Below are 15,762 nucleotides of genomic sequence, written 5' to 3' on the forward strand. Positions count from 1 at the left end.
ATTGGGTGCCACCTTGCATCCAGTGCAGATCTAAGTGCTAGGGACCTTTATGGATTACTATATTAAGTGTCACCTTGCATCCAATGCAGATCTAAGTGCTAGGGACCTTTATGGATCACTATATTAAGTGTCACCTTGCATCCAATGCAGATCTAAGTGCTAGGGACCTTTATGGATCACTATATTAAGTGTCACCTTGCATCCAATGCAGATCAAAGTGCTAGGGACCTTTATGGATCACTATATTGGGTGTCACCTTGCATCCAGTGCAGATCTAAGTGCCAGGGACCTTTATGGATCACTATATAGGGTGTCACCTTGCATCCAATGCAGATCTAAGTGCCAGAGACCTTTATGGATCACTATATTGGGTGTCACCTTGCATCCAGTGCAGATCTAAGTGCCAGGGACCTTTATGGATCACTGTATTGGGTGTCACCTTGCATCCAGTGCAGATCTAAGTACTAGGGACCTTTATGGGTCACTATATTGGGTGCCACCTTGCATCCAATGCAGATCTAAGTGCTAGGGACCTTTATAAATCACTATATTGGGTGGCACCTTGCATCCAATGCAGATCTAAGTGCTAGGGACCTTTATGGATCACTATATTGGGTGCCACCTTGCATCCAATGCAGATCTAAGTGCTAGGGAACTTTATGGATCACTGTATTGGGTGCCACCTTGCATCCAATGCAGATCTAAGTGCTAGGGACCTTTATAAATCACTATATTGGGTGGCACCTTGCATCCAATGCAGATCTAAGTGCTAGGGACGTTTATGGATCACTGTATTGGGTGCCACCTTGCATCCAATGCAGATCTAAGTGCTAGCGACCTTTATAAATCACTATATTGGGTGTCACCTTGCATCCAGTGCAGATCTAAGTACTAGGGACCTTTATGGGTCACTATATTGGGTGCCACCTTGGATCCAATGCAGATCTAAGTGCTAGGGACCTTTATGGATCACTATATTAAGTGTCACCTTGCATCCAATGCAGATCTAAGTGCTAGGGACCTTTATGGATCACTATATTAAGTGTCACCTTGCATTCAATGCAGATCTAAGTGCTAGGGACCGTTATGGATCACTATATTGGGTGCCACCTTGCATTCAATGCAGATCTAAGTGCTAGGGACCTTTATGAATCACTATATTGGGTGTCACCTTGCATCCAGTGCAGATCTAAGTGCGCGGGACCTTTATGGATCACTATATTGGGTGTCACCTTGTACCCAGTGCAGATCTAAGTATTGGGTACCTTTATGAATCACTATATTGGGTGTCACCTTGCATCCAATGCAGATCTAAGTGCTAGGGACCTTTATGGATCATTATATTGGGTGTCACCTTGTACCCAGTGCAGATCTAAGTGCTAGGGACCTTTATGGATCACTTTATTGGGTGTTACCTTGCATCCAATGCAGATCTAAGTGCTAGGGACCTTTATGAATCACTATATTTGGTGTCACCTTGCATCCAATGCAGATCTAAGTGCTAGGGACGTTTATGGATCACTGTATTGGGTGCCACCTTGCATCCAATGCAGATCTAAGTGCTAGGGACCTTTATGGATCACTATATTGGGTGCCACCTTGCATCCAATGCAGATCTAAGTGCTAGGGAACTTTATGGATCACTGTATTGGGTGCCACCTTGCATCCAATGCAGATCTAAGTGTTAGGGACCTTTATAAATCACTATATTGGGTGGCACCTTGCATCCAATGCAGATCTAAGTGCTAGGGACGTTTATGGATCACTGTATTGGGTGCCACCTTGCATCCAATGCAGATCTAAGTGCTAGCGACCTTTATAAATCACTATATTGGGTGTCACCTTGCATCCAGTGCAGATCTAAGTACTAGGGACCTTTATGGGTCACTATATTGGGTGCCACCTTGGATCCAATGCAGATCTAAGTGCTAGGGACCTTTATGGATCACTATATTAAGTGTCACCTTGCATCCAATGCAGATCTAAGTGCTAGGGACCTTTATGGATCACTATATTAAGTGTCACCTTGCATTCAATGCAGATCTAAGTGCTAGGGACCGTTATGGATCACTATATTGGGTGCCACCTTGCATTCAATGCAGATCTAAGTGCTAGGGACCTTTATGAATCACTATATTGGGTGTCACCTTGCATCCAGTGCAGATCTAAGTGCGAGGGACCTTTATGGATCACTATATTGGGTGTCACCTTGTACCCAGTGCAGATCTAAGTATTGGGTACCTTTATGAATCACTATATTGGGTGTCACCTTGCATCCAATGCAGATCTAAGTGCTAGGGACCTTTATGGATCACTTTATTGGGTGTTACCTTGCATCCAATGCAGATCTAAGTGCTAGGGACCTTTATGAATCACTATATTTGGTGTCACCTTGCATCCAGTGCAGATCTAAGTGCTAGGGACCTTTATGGATCACTATATTTGGTGCCAGCTTGCATCCAATGCAGATCTAAGTGCTAGGGACCTTCATGGATCACTATATTAAGTGTCATCTTGCATCCAGTGCAGATCTAAGTGCTAGGGACCTTTATGGATCACTATATTTGGTGCCACCTTGCATCCAATGCAGATCTAAGTGCTAGGGACCTTTATGGATCACTATATTGGGTGTCACCTTGCATCCTGTGCAAATCTAAGTACTAGGGACCTTTATGGATCACTATATTAAGTGTCATCTTGCATCCAGTGCAGATCTAAGTGCTAGGGACCTTTATGGATCACTATATTTGGTGCCACCTTGCATCCAATGCAGATCTAAGTGCTAGGGACCTTTATGGATCACTATATTGGGTGTCACCTTGCATCCTGTGCAAATCTAAGTACTAGGGACCTTTATGGATCACTATATTGGGTGTCACCTTGCATCCAGTGCAGATCTAAGTGCTAGAGACCTTTATGGATCACTTTATTGGGTGTCACCTTGCATCCAGTGCAGATCTAAGTACTAGGGACCTTTATGGGTCACTATATTGGGTGCCACCTTGCATCCAATGCAGATCTAAGTGCTAGGGACCTTTATGGATCACTATATTAAGTGTCACCTTGCATCCAGTGCAGACCTAAGTGCTAGGGACCTTTATGGATCACTGTATTGGGTGCCACCTTGCATCCAATGCAGATCTAAGTGCTAGGGACCTTTATGGATCACTATATTGGGTGTCACCTTGCATCCTGTGCAAATCTAAGTACTAGGGACCTTTATGGATCACTATATTGGGTGTCACCTTGCATCCAGTGCAGATCTAAGTGCTAGAGACCTTTATAGATCACTATATTGGGTGCCACCTTGCATCCAGTGCAAATCTAAGTGCTAGGGACCTTTATGGATCACTATATTGGGTGCCACCTTGCATCCAGTGCAAATCTAAGTGCTAGGGACCTTTATGGATCGCTATATTAAGTGTCACCTTGCATCCAATGCAGATCTAAGTGCTAGGGACCTTTATGGATCACTATATTGGGTGCCACCTTGCATCCTGTGCAAATCTAAGTGCTAGGGACATTTATGGATCACTAGATTGGGTGTCATCTTGCATCCATTGCATATCTAAGTGCTAGGGACTTTTATGGATCATTATATTGGGTGTCACCTTGCATCCAGTGCAGATCTAAGTGCTAGGGACCTTTATGTATCACTATATTGGGTGCCACCTTGCATCCAATGCAGATCTAAGTGCTAGAGACCTTTATGGGTCACTATATTGGGTGCCACCTTGCATCCAGTGCAAATCTAAGTGCTAGGGACCTTTATGGATTACTATATTAAGTGTCACCTTGCATCCAATGCAGATCTAAGTGCTAGGGACCTTTATGGATCACTATATTAAGTGTCACCTTGCATCCAATGCAGATCTAAGTGCTAGGGACCTTTATGGATCACTATATTAAGTGTCACCTTGCATCCAATGCAGATCTAAGTGCTAGGGACCTTTATGGATCACTATATTGGGTGTCACCTTGCATCCAGTGCAGATCTAAGTGCCAGGGACCTTTATGGATCACTATATAGGGTGTCACCTTGCATCCAATGCAGATCTAAGTGCCAGGGACCTTTATGGATCAATATATTGGGTGTCACCTTGCATCCAGTGCAGATCTAAGTGCCAGGGACCTTTATGGATCACTATATTGGGTGCCACCTTGTATCCAGTGGAGATCTAAGTGCCAGGGACCTTTATGGGTCACTATATAGGGTGTCACCTTGCATCCAATGCAGATCTAAGTACTAGGGACCTTTATGGGTCACTATATTGGGTGCCACCTTGCATCCAGTGCAAATCTAAGTGCCAGGGACCTTTATGGATCACTTTATTGGGTGTCACCTTGTATCCAGTGCAGATCTAAGTACTAGGGACCTTTATAGGTCACTATATTGGGTGCCACCTTGCATCCAATGCAGTTCTAAGTGCTAGGGACCTTTATAAATCACTATATTGGGTGGCACCTTGCATCCAATGCAGATCTAAGTGCTAGGGACCTTTATGGATCACTGTATTGGGTGTCACCTTGCATCCAGTGCAGATCTAAGTACTAGGGACCATTATGGGTCACTATATTGGGTGCCACCTTGCATCCAATGCAGATCTAAGTGCTAGGGACCTTTATGGATCACTGTATTGGGTGTCACCTTGCATCCAGTGCAGATCTAAGTACTAGGGACCATTATGGGTCACTATATTGGGTGGCACCTTGCATCCAATGCAGATCTAAGTGCTAGGGACCTTTATGGATCACTATATTGGATGCCACCTTGCATCCAATGCAGATCTAAGTGCTAGGGACCTTTATGGATCACTGTATTGGGTGCCACCTTGCATCCAATGCAGATCTAAGTGCTGGGGACCTTTATAAATCACTATATTGGGTGGCACCTTGCATCCAATGCAGATCTAAGTGCTAGGGACCTTTATGGATCACTGTATTGGATGCCACCTTGCATCCAATGCAGATCTAAGTGCTAGCGACCTTTATAAATCACTATATTGGGTGTCACCTTGCATCCAGTGCAGATCTAAGTACTAGGGACCTTTATGGATCACTATATTAAGTGTCATCTTGCATCCAATGCAGATCTAAGTGCTAGGGACCGTTATGGATCACTATATTGGGTGCCACCTTGCATTCAATGCAGATCTAAGTGCTAGGGACCTTTATGAATCACTATATTGGGTGTCACCTTGCATCCAGTGCAGATCTAAGTGCGAGGGACCTTTATGGATCACTATATTGGGTGTCACCTTGTACCCAGTGCAGATCTAAGTACTAGGTACCTTTATGAATCACTATATTGGGTGTCACCTTGCATCCAATGCAGATCTAAGTGCTAGGGACCTTTATGGATCATTATATTGAGTGTCCCCTTGTACCCAGTGCAGATCTAAGTGCTAGGGACCTTTATGGATCACTATATTGGGTGCCACGTTGTACCCAGTGACGATCTAATTGCTAGGGATCTTTATGGATCACTATATTGGGTGCCACCTTGCATCCAATGCAGATCTAAGTGCTAGGGACCTTTATGGGTAACTATATTGGTTGCCACCTTGCATCCAATGCAGATCTAAGTGATAGGGACCTTTATGGATCACTTTATTGGTTGCCACCTTGCATCCAATGCAGATCTAAGTGCTAGGGACCTTTATGGATCACTGTATTGGGTGCCACCTTGCATCCAGTGCAGATCTAAGTACTGGGGACCTTTATGGATCTCTATATATGCTTGTTGCATTGGCATCCGCATCTAAGATGGCCGATGATAGTATTGGGTTTGAATGATTCTAAGATGGCTGATAGAAGCATTTAGGTGGAATGCTTCTAGAATTGCTGATGTCAGTGTTGGGATGGAATGCTTCTCAGATGGCTGATGGCAGTATTAGGCTGGAATGCTTCTAAGATGACTGATGTCATTATTGGGTTGCAATGCTTCTAAGATGGCTGCATGATGGCAGTATTGGGTCAGAATGCGTCTAAGACGGCTGATGTTAGTAGTGGGATGGAATGCTTCTAAAATGACTGGTGGCAGTACTGGGTTTGAATGCTTCTAAGATGGCTGATGTCAGTATTGGGATGCAATGCTTCTATAATGGCTGATGTCAGTATTGCAATGGAATGCTTTCTAAGATGGCTGCATGATGGCAGTATTGGGTCAGAATGCTTCTAAGATGGCTGATGTCAGTATTGGGATGGAATGCTTCTAAGATGACTGGTGGCAGTACTGGGTTTGAATGCTTCTAAGATGGCTGATGTCAGTATTGGGTGGAATGCTTCTATAATTGCTGATGTCATTATTAGGTTGGAATGCTTCTAATATGGCTGCATGATGGCAGTATTTGGTCAGAATGCTTCTAAGATGGCTAATGTCAGTATTGGGTGGAATGCTTCTATAATTGCTGATGTCAATATTGGTTGGAATGCTTATAAGATGGCTGATGTTAGTAGTGGGTTGGAATGCTTCTAAGATGACTGATGGCACTATTGGGCTGGAATGCTTCTAAGATGGCTGTTGTCAGTAATGGGTTGGAATGCTAGTATCAAAGTATCAAAGCAATTTTCAACAAGAATTCAAGAATATCACTTTTCCCAAAAAATGACAAAAATATTCACCAAAATTAGAAAATTAAAGATATCATCATGAAATGAACAAATCTAAAAATGAGTCTACCCAAGGTACATATACAAGTATCAAAGCATTCAGGCTTGTAGTTTTAAGTACAACATTGACACGAACGACGACAGACAATCATTCATATGATAAGCTCCGCTCGACAAAGTCAACAGCAGAGCTAAAAAACCTTAACAAAATACTAATAACAAAATAGCATTCTATGATAATCACATAATGCATAAAAAAGTCAAAGATATATATATATATAAACATAGATACTTGAAACTAACTTGTGCAAGGGTTATGCTGGAAACAGATAATGATAATTTTCAACACTTTTAAAAAAATGAGGGCTACCAACATGCATCTATTTATATTAAATTAAATTTATCACATGACCTTGTTTGTGGAAAGGTGCAAAGATAATGTTGATAAGATGGTTGTTTATTTAAGAGTAACTAACCTGATTATCACCCAACTCAGATGTCTTTGTTGCAGGAGGTGCTTTGACAATGACACTAGGCCTGTCACTTGTCAATGTCGTTGGTGACGCATCTTTCCCAGTGTATGATGTTAAATATGGTGGATAGTAACTAAGGTAACCCATAGATGAGGACACAGGTGGCCAGACTTGGTAACCAGGAAGACCATTGCTCTGAGTGTAATTACTGTTCATATATGGATAATATGCAATGCTCTGATTGTCTGAATATGGATACCCTGCAGCTCCATATTCAGGAGTTATTCTGTGTGGTGACCTGCTGTAGACATTGTCAGAATAATAAGAAGGATATTTGGCATAACTGCTGGCTGGTGACGTTTCCATCTTTGAGGCTTTAGAAGTAAACAGTTGAGAATACTCACTGGATTCTTTTATCAGCTTGTCAGACCCTGGACTCAAAATCTGAGGATTATTTCTGTGTTTATCTTCAGTGATACTGGCACACAAAACTGGACTTACATTTCCATTTTTCCTGAAGTGTTTGTCAGTAGGGATTAGACTTTGCAGTTCTTCATCATGTTCATCCTTTTTGCAATCTGGGAATGGAGAGTTTGGATTATGACATTGATCTTTTCCAGTCTGCTTAGAGTTGACTCCATTGTCATCATTAGGAACACGAAATATAGATTCCTCCTGTTCTGTAACAGTGAAGTCATTGTAGAGGTTGTTATCTGAATATGAAATAAAAATACTTAAGTTATTTTTTTTATTTTTGAAACAAACTCAATCAAATTTTTCAAAACAATTTCTAAAACAATCTATGATACGTTTCCCATTGAAATGTATACGAACAATCTATGACATTTCTAAATGAAATTTAATGAAATGATAATTACTGGTATAGTGATTTAACCATAATGATTTGGCTATAGTGATTTAATCATATAGGCTTAGCTATAGTGATTAAATCATATCAGCTTGGCTATAGTGATTTAATCATATCAGCTTGGCTATAGTGATTTAATCATATCAGCTTGGCTATAGTGATTTAATCATATCAGCTTAGCTATAGTGATTAAATCATATCAGCTTGGCTATAGTGATTAAATCATATCAGCTTGGCTATAGTAATTTAATCATATCAGCTTAGCTATAGTGATTTAATCATATCAGCTTAGCTATAGTGATTTAATCATATCAGCTTGGCTATAGTAATTTAATCATATCAGCTTGGCTATAGTGATTAAATCATATCAGCTGCTTAGCCATAGTGATTTAATCATATCAGCTTGGCTATAGTAATTTAATCATATCAGCTTGGCTATAGTGATTTAATCATATCAGCTTGGCTATAGTGATTTAATCATATCAGCTTGGCTATAGTGATTTAATCATATCAGCTTAGCTATAGTGATTTAATCATATCAGCTTGGCTATAGTAATTTAATCATATCAGCTTGGCTAGAGTGATTAAATCATATCAGCTTGGCTATAGTGATTTAATCATATCAGCTTGGCTATAGTGATTAAATCATATCAGCTTGGCTATAGTGATTAAATCATATCAGCTTGGCTATAGTGATTTAATCATATCAGCTCGGCTATAGTGATTACATCATATCAGCTTAGCTATAGTGATTAAATCATATCAGCTTAGCTATAGTAATTTAATCATATCAGCTTGGCTATAGTGATTAAATCATATCAGCTTGGCTATAGTAATTTAATCATATCAGCTTAGCTATTGTGATTAAATCATATCAGCTTGGCTATAGTGATTAAATCATATCAGCTTGGCTATAGTGATTTAATCATATCAGCTCGGCTATAGGGATTAAATCATATCAGCTTGGCTATAGTGATTAAATCATATCAGCTTGGCTATAGTAATTTAATCATATCAGCTTAGCTATTGTGATTAAATCATATCAGCTTGGTTATAGTAATTTAATCATATCAGCTTGGCTATAGTGATTTAATCATATCAGCTTGGCTATAGTGATTAAATTATATCAGCTTGGTTATAGTAATTTAATCATATCAGCTTGGCTATAGTGATTTAATCATATCAGCTTGGCTATAGTGATTTAATCATATCAGCTTGGCTATAGTGATTAAATTATATCAGCTTGGTTATAGTAATTTAATCATATCAGCTTGGCTATAGTGATTAAATCATATCAGCTTGGTTATAGTAATTTAATCATATCAGCTTGGCTATAGTGATTAAATCATATCAGCTTGGTTATAGTAATTTAATCATATCAGCTTGGCTATAGTGATTTAATCATATCAGCTTGGCTATAGTGATTAAATTATATCAGCTTGGTTATAGTAATTTAATCATATCAGCTTGGCTATAGTAATTTAATCATATCAGCTTGGCTATAGTGATTTAATCATATCAGCTTGGCTATAGTGATTTAATCATATCAGCTTAGCTATAGTGATTTAATCATATCAGCTTGGCTATAGTGATTTAATCATATCAGCTTGGCTATAGTGATTTAATCATATCAGCTTGGCTACAGTGATTTAATCATATCAGCTTGGCTATAGTGATTAAATCATATCAGCTTGGCTATAGTGATTTAATCATATCAGCTCGGCTATAGTGATTACATCATATCAGCTTAGCTATAGTGATTAAATCATATCAGCTTAGCTATAGTGATTAAATCATATCAGTTAGGCTATAGTAATTTAATCATATCAGCTTAGCTATTGTGATTAAATCATATCAGCTTGGCTATAGTGATTAAATCATATCAGCTTGGCTATAGTGATTTAATCATATCAGCTCGGCTATAGTGATTAAATCATATCAGCTTAGCTATTGTGATTAAATCATATCAGCTTGGCTATAGTAATTTAATCATATCAGCTTGGCTATAGTGATTAAATCATATCAGCTTGGCTATAGTAATTTAATCATATCAGCTTAGCTATTGTGATTAAATCATATCAGCTTGGCTATAGTGATTAAATCATATCAGCTTGGCTATAGTGATTTAATCATATCAGCTCGGCTATAGTGATTAAATCATATCAGCTTGGCTATAGTGATTAAATCATATCAGCTTGGCTATAGTAATGTAATCATATCAGCTTAGCTATTGTGATTAAATCATATCAGCTTGGCTATAGTGATTAAATCATATCAGCTTAGCTATAGTGATTTAATCATATCAGCTTGGCTATAGTGATTAAATCATATCGGCTTGGCTATAGCGATTAAATCATATCAGCTTGGCTATAGTGATTAAATCATATCAGCTTGGCTATAGTGATTAAATCATATCAGCTTGGCTATAGTGATTAAATCATATCAGCTTGGCTATAGTGATTTAATCATATCAGCTTGGCTATAGTGATTTAATCATATCAGCTTGGCTATAGTGATTTAATCATATCAGCTTAGCTATAGTGATTATATCATATCAGCTTGGCTATAGTGATTAAATCATATCAGCTTGGCTATAGTGATTAAATCATATCAGCTTGGCTATAGTGATTTAATCATATCAGCTTGGCTATAGTGATTTAATCATATCAGCTTAGCCATAGTGATTTAATCATATCAGCTTGGCTATAGTGATTAAATCATATCAGCTGCTCAGCTATAGTGATTTAATCATATCAGCTGCTCAGCTATAGTGATTTAATCATATTAGCTTAGCCATAGTGATTTAATCATATCAGCTTAGCTATAGTGATTAAATCATATCAGCTTGGCTATAGTGATTTAATCATATCAGCTTGGCTATAGTGATTTAAACATATCAGCTTAGCCATAGTGATTTAAACATATCAGCTTAGCCATAGTGATTAAATCATATCAGCTTAGCTATAGTGATTAAATCATATCAGCTTGGCTATAGTGATTTAATCATATCAGCTTGGCTATAGTGATTTAATCATATCAGCTTGGCTATAGTGATTTAATCATATCAGCTTGGCTATAGTGATTAAATCATATCAGCTTGGCTATAGTGATTAAATCATATCAGCTTGGCTATAGTGATTAAATCATATCAGCTGCTTAGCCATAGTGATTTAATCATATCAGCTTGGCTATAGTAATTTAATCATATCAGCTTGGCTATAGTGATTATTCATATCAGCTTGGCTATAGTGATTTAATCATATCAGCTTAGCTATAGTGATTTAATCATATCAGCTTGGCTATAGTAATTTAATCATATCAGCTTGGCTATAGTAATTTAATCATATCAGCTTGGCTATAGTGATTTAATCATATCAGCTTAGCTATTGTAATTTAATCATATCAGCTTGGCTATAGTAATTTAATCATATCAGCTTGGCTATAGTGATTTAATCATATCAGCTTAGCTATAGTGATTTAATCATATCAGCTTAGCTATAGTGATTAAATCATATCAGCTTAGCTATAGTGATTTAATCATATCAGCTTGGCTATAGTAATTTAATCATATCAGCTTGGCTATAGTGATTTAATCATATCAGCTTGGCTATAGTGATTAAATCATATCAGCTTGGCTATAGTGATTTAATCATATCAGCTTAGCTATAGTGATTAAATCATATCAGCTTGGCTATAGTGATTAAATCATATCAGCTGCTTAGCCATAGTGATTTAATCATATCAGCTGCTTAGCCATAGTGATTTAATCATATCAGCTTAGCTATAGTGATTAAATCATATCAGCTTGGCTATAGTAATTTAATCATATCAGCTTGGCTATAGTAATTTAATCATATCAGCTTGGCTATAGTAATTTAATCATATCAGCTTTGCTATAGTGATTTAATCATATCAGCTTGGCTATAGTGATTAAATCATATCAGCTTAGCTATAGTGATTTAATCATATCAGCTTGGCTATAGTGATTAAATCATATCAGCTTGGCTATAGTGATTTAATCATATCAGCTTGGCTATAGTGATTAAATCATATCAGCTTAGCTATAGTGATTTAATCATATCAGCTTGGCTATAGTGATTTAATCATATCAGCTTGGCTATAGTGATTTAATCATATCAGCTTGGCTATAGTGATTAAATCATATCAGCTTGGCTATAGTGATTTAATCATATCAGCTCGGCTATAGTGATTATATCATATCAGCTTAGCTATAGTGATTAAATCATATCAGCTTGGCTATAGTGATTAAATCATATCAGCTTGGCTATAGTGATTAAATCATATCAGCTTGTCTATAGTAATTTAATCATATCAGCTTGGCTATAGTGATTAAATCATATCAGCTTGGCTATAGTGATTTAATCATATCAGCTTAGCTATAGTGATTAAATCATATCAGCTTGGCTATAGTGATTAAATCATATCAGCTTAGCTATTGTGATTAAATCATATCAGCTTGGCTATAGTGATTAAATCATATCAGCTTGGCTATAGTAATTTAATCATATCAGCTTGGCTATAGTGATTAAATCATATCAGCTTGGCTATAGTGATTTAATCATATCAGCTTGGCTATAGTGATTAAATCATATCAGCTTGGCTATAGTGATTTAATCATATCAGCTTGGCTATAGTGATTAAATCATATCAGCTTGGCTATAGTGATTAAATCATATCAGCTTGGCCATAGTGATTTAATCATATCAGCTGCTCAGCTATAGTGATTTAATCATATCAGCTGCTCAGCTATAGTGATTTAATCATATCAGCTTAGCCATAGTGATTTAATCATATCAGCTTAGCTATAGTGATTAAATCATATCAGCTTGGCTATAGTGATTTAATCATATCAGCTTGGCTATAGTGATTTAAACATATCAGCTTAGCCATAGTGATTAAATCATATCAGCTTAGCTATAGTGATTAAATCATATCAGCTTGGCTATAGTGATTTAATCATATCAGCTTGGCTATAGTGATTTAATCATATCAGCTTGGCTAATGTGATTTAATCATATCAGCTTAGCTATAGTGATTAAATCATATCAGCTTGGCTATAGTGATTTAATCATATCAGCTTGGCTATAGTAATTTAATCATATCAGCTTGGCTATAGTGATTTAATCATATCAGCTTAGCTATAGTGATTAAATCATATCAGCTCGGCTATAGTGATTTAATCATATCAGCTTGGCTATAGTGATTACATCATATCAGCTTAGCTATAGTGATTAAATCATATCAGCTTAGCTATAGTAATTTAATCATATCAGCTTGGCTATAGTGATTAAATCATATCAGTTTGGCTATAGTAATTTAATCATATCAGCTTAGCTATTGTGATTAAATCATATCAGCTTGGCTATAGTGATTAAATCATATCAGCTTGGCTATAGTGATTTAATCATATCAGCTCGGCTATAGTGATTTAATCATATCAGCTTGGCTATAGTGATTTAATCATATCAGCTTGGCTATAGTGATTTAATCATATCAGCTTAGCTATAGTGATTAAATCATATCAGCTTGGCTATAGTAATTTAATCATATCAGCTTAGCTATTGTGATGAAATCATATCAGCTTGGCTATAGTGATTTAATCATATCAGCTCGGCTATAGTGATTTAATCATATCAGCTCGGCTATAGTGATTAAATCATATCAGCTTGGCTTTAGTAATTTAATCATATCAGCTTGGCTATAGTGATTAAATCATATCAGCTTGGCTATAGTGATTAAATCATATCAGCTTAGCTATAGTGATTAAATCATATCAGCTTGGCTATTGTAATTTAATCATATCAGCTTGGCTATAGTGATTAAATCATATCAGCTTGGCTATAGTGATTAAATCATATCAGCTTGGCTATAGTGATTTAATCATATCAGCTTAGCTATAGTAATTTAATCATATCAGCTTGGCTATAGTGATTAAATCATATCAGCTTGGCTATAGTGATTTAATCATATCAGCTCGGCTATAGTTATTAAATCATATCAGCTTGGCTATAGTGATTAAATCATATCAGCTTGGCTATAGTAATTTAATCATATCAGCTTAGCTATTGTGATTAAATCATATCAGCTTGGCTATAGTGATTTAATCATATCAGCTTGGCTATAGTGATTTAATCATATCAGCTCGGCTATAGTGATTTAATCATATCAGCTTGGCTATAGTGATTTAATCATATCAGCTTGGCTATAGTGATTTAATCATATCAGCTTAGCTATAGTGATTAAATCATATCAGCTTGGCTATAGTAATTTAATCATATCAGCTTAGCTATTGTGATTAAATCATATCAGCTTGGCTATAGTGATTTAATCATATCAGCTTGGCTATAGTGATTTAATCATATCAGCTCGGCTATAGTGATTAAATCATATCAGCTTGGCTATAGTAATTTATTCATATCAGCTTGGCTATAGTGATTAAATCATATCAGCTTGGCTATAGTGATTAAATCATATCAGCTTGGCTATAGTGATTAAATCATATCAGCTTGGCTATAGTGATTAAATCATATCAGCTTGGCTATAGTGATTAAATCATATCAGCTTAGCTATAGTGATTTAATCATATCAGCTTAGCTATAGTGATTAAATCATATCAGCTTGGCTATTGTAATTTAATCATATCAGCTTGGCTATAGTGATTTAATCATATTAGCTTGGCTATAGTGATTTAATCATATCAGCTTGGCTATAGTGATTAAATCATATCAGCTTGGCTATAGTGATTTAATCATATCAGCTTAGCTATAGTAATTTAATTATATCAGCTTGGCTATAGTGATTTAATCATATGAGCTTGGCTATAGTGATTTAATCATATGAGCTTGGCTATAGTGATTAAATCATATCAGCTTGGCTATAGTGATTAAATCATATCAGCTTGGCTATAGTGATTTAATCATATCAGCTTAGCTATTGTGATTAAATCATATCAGCTTGGCTATAGTGATTAAATCATATCAGCTTGGCTATAGTGATTTAATCATATCAGCTCGGCTATAGTGATTAAATCATATCAGCTTGGCTATAGTGATTAAATCAAATCAGCTTGGCTATAGTAATTTAATCATATCAGCTTAGCTATTGTGATTAAATCATATCAGCTTGGCTATAGTGATTTAATCATATCAGCTTGGCTATAGTGATTTAATCATATCAGCTCGGCTATAGTGATTTAATCATATCAGCTTGGCTATAGTGATTTAATCATATCAGCTTGGCTATAGTGATTTAATCATATCAGCTTAGCTATAGTGATTAAATCATATCAGCTTGGCTATAGTAATTTAATCATATCAGCTTAGCTATTGTGATTAAATCATATCAGCTTGGCTATAGTGATTTAATCATAGCTTGGCTATAGTGATTTAATCATATCAGCTCGGCTATAGTGATTAAATCATATCAGCTTAGCTATAGTAATTTATTCATATCAGCTTGGCTATAGTGATTAAATCATATCAGCTTGGCTATAGTGATTAAATCATATCAGCTTGGCTATAGTGATTAAATCATATCAGCTTGGCTATAGTGATTAAATCATATCAGCTTGGCTATAGTGATTAAATCATATCAGCTTAGCTATAGTGATTTAATCATATCAGCTTAGCTATAGTGATTAAATCATATCAGCTTGTCTATAGTAATTTAATCATATCGGCTTAGCTATAGTGATTAAATCATATCAGCTTGGCTATTGTAATTTAATCATATCAGCTTGGCTATAGTGATTTAATCATATCAGCTTGGCTATAGTGATTTAATCATATC

The 15,762-nt window shown here is 36.7% G+C and overlaps 1 protein-coding gene across 1 annotated transcript in view; it reads right to left on the reverse strand.

Annotated features, from left to right (window-relative positions):
- The window catches only part of LOC102809699 (uncharacterized), a 100,488-nt gene that overhangs the window by 80,183 nt on the left and 4,543 nt on the right, over window positions 1–15,762 (reverse strand). Inside the window, exon 2 of the mRNA XM_085490975.1 lies at window positions 7,089–7,798. Coding sequence (XP_085347101.1) covers window positions 7,089–7,798 — 710 coding nt within the window. The remainder of the gene's footprint in view (window positions 1–7,088; window positions 7,799–15,762) is intronic.

This window comes from Saccoglossus kowalevskii, chromosome 16 (genome assembly GCF_978046115.1).
Source record: "Saccoglossus kowalevskii chromosome 16, keSacKowa6.1, whole genome shotgun sequence".
NCBI lineage: Eukaryota > Metazoa > Hemichordata > Enteropneusta > Harrimaniidae > Saccoglossus > Saccoglossus kowalevskii.